General features: G+C 36.7%; 1 protein-coding gene across 1 annotated transcript in view; it reads left to right on the top strand.

Annotated features, from left to right (window-relative positions):
• The first annotated feature begins 903 nt into the window (after window positions 1-903).
• Window positions 904-10760, top strand: part of LOC106880200 (structural maintenance of chromosomes protein 3) — a 55947-nt gene continuing 46090 nt past the window's right edge. The window contains exons 1-7 of the mRNA XM_052972905.1: window positions 904-1136; window positions 3949-4024; window positions 4182-4220; window positions 4899-5038; window positions 7390-7469; window positions 8422-8500; window positions 9795-9912. Of these exons, the coding sequence (XP_052828865.1) occupies window positions 1122-1136; window positions 3949-4024; window positions 4182-4220; window positions 4899-5038; window positions 7390-7469; window positions 8422-8500; window positions 9795-9912 (547 nt within the window). The 5' untranslated portion in view covers window positions 904-1121. The remainder of the gene's footprint in view (window positions 1137-3948; window positions 4025-4181; window positions 4221-4898; window positions 5039-7389; window positions 7470-8421; window positions 8501-9794; window positions 9913-10760) is intronic.

Raw genomic sequence — 10760 nt, 5'->3', positions numbered from 1 at the left:
TATAACAACATGAGATAGTTCTTGTAAACTGAATGATTTTCAAAGTGAAAGCAAGTAAAATTTACAGATATAAGCTAATCAGTTTATTAAACAATTTCTTGTACAAGTAGCGCACCATACTGAATGTATTATTCTATGTAGTTTCATACCTCTAGATTTTGAGTTCAATTTCTAACCAAACCAACACGGTGTCATCCACATGTAGTATAAACAACTTATGTCAAAACTGGGAATATAATAAAAATATTTAGTGGATCTTATTCTAATATTGATGTTGCTACAGTGGATGCTTTATAGAATGATAATGACTTCAAATTTTGATACAGAGCCAGCAGTATCGGAGAAGGGGATAAGTCTACATGGACCCCAGTGTTCAAATGGTACTTATTTTATCAACCTCGAAAGGATAAAAATCAAAGTTGACCCTGGTGGAATTTGAACTCAGAGCATAAAAACTGACAAAATGCCACTAAGCATCTTGCCTGCTTTATAGAATAATAATAAAAACAAGCTCATTGAAAACAGAGCTCAGGTGTTCCACAACCCATCGGAAAAGAATAAAAGAGGGGACAACATAGTAATAAGTCAAATAAAGAAAGGCCATGAAAGTACATAGAATAAAACACAAGAAGACAGTAAAATGAACAATGTAAAACCCGCGCTTCCCCTTTCAAACAATGAAGAAAAGCGTCAACAAAGCCGCTGCAGGCAGCAAAACTGTCACTAGACAAAAGAAAACCCTTTAAAACAACAAAACGTCCAACATTTCGGATGTTCAGAGGAGCGTCGTTAACGAAATGCAAGCTATCGGTTGGCAGGTTGAATTTATTCCCCTTGCAGTGTTTATTTATCAAGGTACACATTCCATAGAGTCACCGTAGAATCTCAGTTTCACTACCCCTCCCGCCATATTTTTCTAGAACGTAAGCGACCTTTTTTCGTTTTTTTTTTACCGCCATTTGTGCCCAGGCGATTTCTGTGTTGGACGGCGAAGCAGCGATCGAGAATTGTTTTGTTTCTTCTGAAAAAAACAAGCGAAACAGAAACAAAGAAAGAAAGTAACAAATCAAAGAAATACACCGTCTGTATTATGCAATTATATTACTATATCATCAGGCAGAATGTACATTAAACAGGTATTTGTTGTTTACCCTCTCTTCTATTAAGAACACATCACAACAAAAACACGTATTTCTTAATAATTCTGGAATGCTTCTAATAATAATACTACTAAATAGCTGTTATTACTATTGTTACCTTTGTTGATAGGGCAACAAGTTGAATAGTGCTTTGGCCTTTGGTCTTTCTACGACCGAGTTTATAAAATAACTTCAGAGTATGATTCAGGGAATCTCTTCAGTGACTCTTAATTTCAAGATAAAGCATCATTATCTAATACACATAACGCAGTTTTGGAATAACTGTCCCTCGAAACCCATCAGAAGATCGAATTTATTTTTCGTCGCATTGTTTTCAGTAAAATTTATAATCTGTGATACAGAATTCTATCGATTTATAATCCGTTTAAAGATCAATCGTGTTTTTCTATTTGCTAAACTATGTTGTACCATGAGAAATATCAGCAACTTTTATTTTGATTTAGAAACTATTATTATTATTAGGATGGCGATACCCCTAGCATACTTTTGCTACGCACAAGGCTCCGTCCATACGGCCAATGTTTATGTCTGTTTTTATGTCGTTTAACTCTAGGTCAATTCTGGGGAAGCAACTCTATGTTCAGAGGCATTCTAGCTGTGAACTTTTTGTCATTTCAGAACTACATTTATTCATTATACCATTTTAAAATGATTCGGCTGCTATATCTATAGATCGCATGACCATTTAGAAGTTTATGTAAATCTGGATAAGCCCAGATTAGCTCTGATGATGTAGACCTATGAGCAAAAGGCATTCCTGCCGTGACCATCTGTATTTTGTTTCCCGCATACAACAAGTATGTGAAGGTAACAAAATACTGGTCAGTTTTACTATTGTTTACGGCTAAGGATGATATCAGCCACCCACTTCAAAAACAAAAAAAACTCGAGACATTGGTTAACATAGTCCTTAATAAACAAAAAGGTTGGATGGTTACGAATGTAAAGCCCATAATAATAGATGTGTTTGATAAAAACTGGCCGAGTGCTAATCAACACCAGCTATTGAGAGTTAAGTACCCTGGCTGGGCGTTTGCCACAGTTCTCTCGACTTGGCCGTCGTCCACATTCTCTTAGAAACTAAAAGCTCCACTTGTAAACCATCATCATCTAAATATTTTACAATATTGAATGTTGTCTTTCACGATTTTCAGTGCAAATATGCCATTTTTGTTTTTCAATGCACCTGTATCGCCATATCAGTCCGATAGGCTGATGTATCTATTACTCGAGAAATGAACCTTCTGTTCATCTAAAAGAAATAATATTTTTGTTGTTAGTCTCAGGTAAAGTATGATTGAGCAGAAATAGTTCCAGCCGATCTACCTTTTTGTATACTTTGGACATCCAATGTGTTCTTGCTTTTTCAAGACGTTGGTTGTATTTGGTTGCTATTTCTAGCATTGTTGGCTGACCCCCCCTTTTTTTTGTTTTTGTTTTGTTTAAATGTGATATCTGAATCAAAAACAATGATCAGTGTTTTCAGCATTGATTTTATCCAAACTTTCGGGTTTCATAAAATAAATATCCTAAATACGTTACTGATACAGACTCAATCAACTACGCCTTCACTACCTGGTCATCAGTGTATTTGTATCTGATTATTTTTTTCTCTTAGAAAGCATGTCCTATTATTTGCCCCTGCTTTCTTCAGCAAATGAACTGATTTGTTTCTATTTTATCTGAGAGTTTTTACTGTTATTGACAACATCATCATCATCATCATTGTCGTTTAACGTCCACCTTCTATGCTGGTATGAATGGGACGGTTTGAAAAGAGCCTGCACCAGACTTCTGTAATTGTTTTGGCAGGATTTTTACAGCTGGATGCCCTTCCTAACACCAACCACTCAGCAGAGTGGACCTTGTGCTTTTTATGTGGCACGAGCACAGGTGAGGTCAGTTTTGGCAAGGTTTCCACAGCTGGATGCCCTTCCGAACACCAACCACTTTACAGTGTGTAATGGGTGCTTTTAAGTGGCACCTGCACTGACAGGGTCACCAAGTACCTTGCAAGACAAAAAAAAATAATCAAATTAATGTGTATGTTGAAGAAGAGGACTATAAATTTTACAAGAGTGAAAGTAAGGGCTCTGATAATAGTTTGGTATTTAAAGCAAAGGCTAATAAGTGGTCTGTAATTATATGAGCCCTGATGAATGAAACTAAAGAAGGCATGGAAAGAAGTGATGAGATCAGATCTGAGGATGGTGGGTCCCATGAAATGTAAGATTGAGATAAAATGGCAAAAATGATCTGTTAATCCATATTACCATGGAATAATTAATGACTGTAGAGACAATGAAGATAATGGTGGTGATGTTGATGTTAACATTATAGTAAGAAATAGTGCAGAGAGGTATTCTAAATTCTTAGATGATTCTAAGTAATATCTGTATGTTTGAGATTTGTTCCTATCACTGTAAACCACCACTAAAAGACATCATACCATTTACAAGTCATATTCTTTTTTTCTGGTTGTTAAATATAAAAACAATGCAAATTCATATTTCTTTCTGATGTTGATGGATTTAATAGTTGTAAAACAGGGATCCAAATACAAGATATATACAAAAAATTTCCCTTTGTTTTAATTTGGTAATTTGTTGGTCAATGTTCAGTCAAATAGTTCTAACAAATATGTAACCATTGGAGAGGAACCTTACTTATGTCTAGTATTATTGTTTGTGGAGATGCATTGCTCTAATAAAGTCTAAATGAATAGATTGTACAAATGTAACCATTTGATTCGAATTAAAGTATAATTTCTTTTTCCTTCCTACCATAGGTAATTATCCAGGGTTTCCGGAGTTACCGAGACCAAACTGTAGTGGAACCCTTTAGTTCCAGGCATAATGTTATTGGTATGTACTAATTTCATGTATCACATTGTTTAAATAAAAAATTCTTTTTAGTTATTCCATAGTTGAGCTACTAAACCCTTGTATATGTTTGTTCATGCACCAGTTTTGGTAAAATAGACAGTGCACTCTCACTTAGTTGTAATATTTCTCTTTACAGTGGGCAGAAATGGATCTGGAAAAAGCAATTTCTTCTATGGTAAGTAACCTGCCTTCTTACATGCCAACTCTTCTCTTTCCCATGATTGTGCCACCCACAGTTTTAAACTTTTCGCCTTCATTCCTTTTTTCTTATCTACATTTTAATTTTAATCCCTTAATCCCATTGTTTTTATTACTACCTTCTATAACCCTGTCCCTCTCTCTACTTCTCGGTGAAAGATAGTTAATTGGGTAAATTTAGTAAAGAATAGAATTTGTAAGTTTTGGGGAGTAGAAACCATTTTATTTGTGGGTTTGCCTATTTTTATGTTGGATGTTTTAAGTCTTGTATTTTTAGACTAAAAAAATGCCCTTAGTTTCCACCACTGAGGAGTTATTCTTTATCTGTTATTATTTGATCTACTCCTCCTGTGGTTTTTTGGGCTAAGAAGCTACTACCAGATCCATTTGGCAAGAGGACAGTTCAGTAGAGAGGGCCAGTGGACAATCAGGTTTTTTTGTTTTTATAAGATAATGTGTATGTGTGTGTGTGTATACAATCACAATTGTTAACTTAATGGTAGAAATTACATACAAATCAACTCCACTCAGTGTTATTGCCATGATGATGATGCAGTTGTTTTTGTTGTTAATTTGTTTTTCTCTTTTTATAGGAAGTTGGTTGCTGGTTATTGTGAAGTTTAATTCAAAGCATGTGGTTTTTTCTCTTTTGTAGCAATTCAGTTTGTCCTGTCGGATGAATTTAGTCACCTGCGACCTGAACAACGACAAGCTTTGCTTCATGAAGGCACTGGGCCAAGAGTCATCTCGGCTTTTGTGGAAATCATATTTGACAATTCTGATAATAGGATTCCAGTAAGTTCCTGTTGCTTTATGCACCTGTGATAATAGTCACAGTTTACCATAATGTAAATTGATCTTTCAGAAGGCACACGTGTATCTGTTCCATCATCATCATCATCATTTGTTTGGTTAGAAGTTTTCTTTTCAGCCTTATGATTCTGGTTTCAGTCCCACTGACCTATACAGACATGGCGAAGTGGATGCTAAAATGATGGTGAAATATAACCATCATGATTTAATGTCCACTTTTCCATGCTGGCATGAGTCGGATGGAATTTGTTGAGGTGGATTTTCTACAGCTGAAGGTCCTTCCTGTCACCAAGCCTCACCTGTTTCCAAATAAGGTTATATTTCTCTTTTACTAGGCATGTTTTCACAGTAGATAAATGAACACTGCTTGCATGTTGATGATATTCACTTATGACTACCATGTGATGTCAAGGCAAGGAAACAGACTTATGTGATGCGTTTCTTTCAGTTTTAATCTGCCAAATCTACTCACAAGACTTCGACAAGTCTGGGGACTGTAGCGTAAAACACTTGCTCGAAGTGCCACACAGTGAGACTATACTTGAAATTATGTTGTTAGGAGGCAAACTTCTTGCCACACAGCTATGCCTGTGCCTTTATAATACACACATACATATACACCACGTAAAATACACCATTTTGAGCGTGGCCGTTGCCAGTACCACTTGACTGGCCTTCGTGCCGGTGGCACGTAAGAGCACCCACTACACTCTCGGAGTGGTTGGCGTTAGGAAGGGCATCCAGCTGTAGAAACTGCCAAATCAGATTGGATCCTAGTGTAGCCACCTGGTTCACCAGTCCTCAGTCAAATAGTCCAACCCATGCTAGCATGGAAAGCGAACGTTAAACGATGATGATGATGATGATATATATATATATATATATATATATATATATATATGGTTGTTACCTTGGCTATGCCAGAGTAACTGAAGCCCTGTATAAGAATAAAGCTTATATGTATGTTTGGTGAATTATCTACTTATCAATCAATTTATGTGTCTTTTTAACTCTGCAACAATCTAATTGTGTGTCTGTGTAGGAATTATTTTTCTGTCCATTTGTTCCATATTTACATGTTTTTCCATCATAGTTTGTGTTAGACAAATACCCATAGTGCTTGAGATCTTTGGCAATTTGCTGTGCTTGAGAAGATATGGTGAAGTGAAATCATAGTTGTGGCCACTGCCAGTGATGTAAAAGGTACCTGCTATACTCTCTTAAGAAACGCATCCAACCATAAAAAACTAAGCCAAAATCAGACTGGGGCCTGATACAGATCTCTGGCTTACCAACCCCAGTCAAACTGCCTAACCCATGCCAGCATGGAAAACAGATGCTAAATGATGATGTTGATGATGATGATTTCTTGTATTTGTTTATAGCTCTTTTCAATCAATCTAATTATCAATCCATGAAATCCATTGTGTGTATGGAATTTTTCTTTTCTACTTCTAATGGCAATAGCAATTCATACAGTCCTTGCATTGTATTGATATTACACATAAATTACTCATGTTTATGCAATACATCAACACCATCATTTAACGTCTGTTTTCTATGCTGCTATGGGTTGGACAGTCAGACAGGTACTGACAAATCAGAAGACTGCCCTAAGCTCTGCTGACTGCTTTGGCATGGTTTCTACAGCTGGATGCAAGATGTGATGGGGGTATGTGTTGTACACCCAGGTTACAGGGAGGTATGTATATAGAAATGGGTTGGGGATTGGAGAGGGTGAGTGGGTTCATGAAATTGTGAAAGGGGAGTGGGAGATGGAGGATGGAGATTGTAATGAAGGAGTGGGTACTAGGAGAATATGCTGTAAGAAAGGGGACATGTGTGCCAGTAGGTTCATGAGGGAAAGTGGAAGGGAATACAGCTGGGGTGGGGGTACATGGACACAAAGGACATGCTTTATAACCGCAATTTTACTTAGCTGAGCTGGTCTTCTCAAGCATAGCAAATTGTCAATTATCTGGTCTTTTGTTGGTCTTCATGAGGCTCAGCATCTGAATATCATTTTTCATTACTTCATCCCATGTCTTCCTGAGTCTACCTCTTCCACAGGTTTCCTCCTCACTTAGAGATCAGCACTGCTTTATGCAGCTGCCCTCATCCTTACACATCACATGACCATATCAGCAATGCCTCTTATAACCATTTTTTCCTCTCAAAGCCTTTACACTTTGTTACGCATGCACATTGACATTGCACATCCAGCGGAGCATGCTCGTTTCATTTCTTTCAAGCTTTGAAGAATATGTATACACATAACAACATTATGCATAAATATCTAGATCTGAGAAAAATGTTGTTTTTTTTTTCCATAGATTGATAAGGATGAAGTTGTTCTACGTCGTGTTATTGGTTCAAAGAAAGACCAGTATTTTTTAGACAAGAAAATGGTCACGTAAGTACTTGCTTCTACCAGTTTCTTCCTTTTATATAATTTTACAAAGAGATTTTCTAAGTAGGCTGGGGAGGTGGGGTTGGCCTAAGAAATAATCTTCTTAAGTAACTCATTTCATCCACTTATCCTGAAGGTTAACTGAGATGAATGTATTTAGTATTACCATCATGTCTGCTTTTTCCGTGGCATGCATTGAGTGTTACATATTGAAGCAGTATGCTATGGCTAGAAGCTCTTCTCATTTATCAAGTAAGGTATTATTCCATTGATTGATCTTTACCTGTTGAAACTACTGAGTTACCAGATGTATTGCATCAGACATGTCACCATTATTTAAATGATGTCATGTGAAGACGTACAGAAAGTAAACATGCTCACACATACACATATGATGGCTTTCTGTAGTTTCCATCTTAATTTCACGCACAAAGCATTGGCCAGCTTGAGGCTAAACTTGGAGGCGCCTAACATGCCATACAATGTGATGGGTCCTGAAACCATGTGCTTATAAAACAAACTCTGTACCCACACAGCTGCTATGCTTGATGTGAATTATTAATAATATAACAGACAAGATCAATGACATTATCATCATCATAGAATGATAACTGGCAGGATCGATAGGGTACTGGACAAAATTTCTTCTATTTCATTACATACCTCTGTGTTGTTAGTTGGACTAATATTAGAATGAAGTTTGCTTTCCATTATTCCAAGGTTGATAAAATGCTAGAATCAGTTAAATCAATTACATTCACCCCTACAAAATATATGGGCTTCTACCTATATTAGAAATCATTATATTAGTTTGTTTTAACCAACAAAGCTACACCTTCATTTATTAAAAACATTTGTATATTTATACTTTAGTTTATCTATATTTACATAGTATTGATTGAAAATTTTGTTTATTATTTGTGTGGAAATAAAAACAAAAATATTATTACTACAGCAAAACCGATGTAATGAATCTCCTTGAAAGTGCTGGCTTCTCTCGAAGTAACCCATACTATATTGTCAAACAAGGAAAGGTTTGTGTCTTACTTTATATCATTATTGATTCTATTTGTTAGCAATTCATTTTGATGTGTTCATGTATTGCAATTTCCCTGCCTTGGTTCTGTATGCATCTGTGTTTTCACTTTCTTTGCTGAGATAATATTTTGCCATTACCTTAGAAATTTCCTATAGTGAATCCTTTTATATATCTTTCATGCCTGCCCATTTGTGTATAACAAACCTGTCTGTCTGAATACTCCTCCAGTCAGTCAATCTGCTCACCCTAGGTATCAAGACATTTTGTTACCATATCCTTCCTGTAAAACTGTATCATTCCAGTCAGTTAATCTTTTTCTATGTCTTCCAGCTAATTTGACTGTATTTATCCAATGAAATCTGTGTACCTCTCCTATCAAACAGTTTCTCTATCTCTTTTGTTAGTATCTTTGCATCTCTGCAGCCAATCTGTCTCATATATTCGTCCAGTGAGCTTTTTTATTTACTTTTCTTTAGCTTTTATTTTATATTGACATCCCTTATTTTTCATCTTGTTTACAATTTAATATTTTTATGAAATTGCTCAATTATCTTTGAACATGTCAATCTCTGTTGGTTCTGTTGTTGACTTTGAGTACAGTAAAATTAAGAAAATTGTTTTACATCTGATTTATATGCACCAGTATGATTTGGTAAGAAAACTCTTTGCAGCTACTTAGATCCTCGCTTGACTTTACCCTGTGACACTTTGGACAAGTGCTTGGTATTGTAGTCGTGCTAACTGATGTTGTGAATGGGTAGCTCTGCTAATAAACTCATACTGTCAACATTGCAAAGACAGACTTCCCACTTCAGAAATATTTCTCTAGCTTGATGTTATTGGCAAATATGTGAACTGCAACGCTCACTTTATTTTCCAAGCAGGTTTCCATCATTGCCATCACTATCTTCAAGCTTAAAGAAGAATGGAAAGCAACTTGGATGTTTCTGCCTCATCCTAGCGAAAACTAAGCTTTCCAGCTTGGAAGAGATTTTGGTGTAGTGAAGCCTCCATTGGTTTCACCTTGTTCAAACAATGAAGAAATCTTGGTTACAAAGACCACAGCTAACTAGTAGCATGAGGAATTGGAGAAGAATCCTGACTGAGATACAAAGAAATGGTTAAACACATTGATAGCACCGGATATCAATGAAATGCAGGAGAGGAAGCCATGGAAGAGATGGATCAACTTTTGATACTATACCTTGAAACTAATACTTGTGTATTAGTTATTGTGTTAATAGCAATGGACAACCTATGATGATGTTTTTTTTGTTTTTTGTTTCTAGATCAATCAGATGGCAACTGCTCCAGATTCTCATCGTCTGAAGTTGTTGAGAGAAGTTGCTGGTACTCGAGTGTATGATGAGCGCAAGGAAGAAAGTAAAGGAATCCTACGAGAAACAGGTGAGAAAATGGTTTACTTATTTTATGGAAAATATTTTACTGCATTTTTTTAATTAAATTTTTTCATGGTAGCAAAGAATGGAGGTTATCTAATTCTATGAATTGAATGAGTTGATACAATATTCTGCAATATTTAATAACTCAAATTGTAATGTGTGTGTGTGTGTGTGTGTATACATACACACACATACACAAGCACTCAGGTGTGAGCACATAGGTTCAAAACAAGATGGAGAAAGTAATCAAATACCAAAGGCAGCACATGGTTGTGTGCTCAGTGAGCGCTAGCAGTGACCTTCACGAGGCAGTGTGCCGAGTGACATCTCTGTGTTTACTTCACAAGTTGTGAAATTTGTGTGTTTGTGATGACATGTGTGCTGTAGTGTGTGATTTTGTCATGGACAGGAAGTTGAGACAAAGAGCCAATGTGAAATTTTGTGTTAACATTGGGAAGTCTACTACAGAGACTTTGAGCATGCTTTGGCAAGCTTACAACGATATGGCAATGGGTTGTATGCAATGTTTTGAGCGGCACATCATCATCATCATCATCATCGTTTAACGTCCGCTTTCCATGCTAGCATGGATTCGACGATTTGACTGAGGACTGGTGCAACCGGATGGCTACACCAGGCTCCAATCTAATTTGGCAGAGTTTCTACAGCTGGATGCCCTTCCTAACGCCAACCACTCAGAGAGTGTAGTGGGTGCTTTTACGTGTCACCCGCACAAAAACGGCCACGCTCGAAATGGTGTCTTTTATGTGCCACCCGCACAAGAGCCAGTCCAGGGGCACTGGCAACGATCTCGCTCGAAAACCCTACAAGGCCAGTCAGGCGGTACTGGCA

The sequence above is a fragment of the Octopus bimaculoides genome, chromosome 14 (assembly GCF_001194135.2).
Source record: "Octopus bimaculoides isolate UCB-OBI-ISO-001 chromosome 14, ASM119413v2, whole genome shotgun sequence".
In the NCBI taxonomy this organism is placed as follows: domain Eukaryota; kingdom Metazoa; phylum Mollusca; class Cephalopoda; order Octopoda; family Octopodidae; genus Octopus; species Octopus bimaculoides.
The sequence above is the reverse complement of the archived record's forward strand: the minus strand, read 5'-3'. Positions and strand labels throughout refer to the sequence as shown.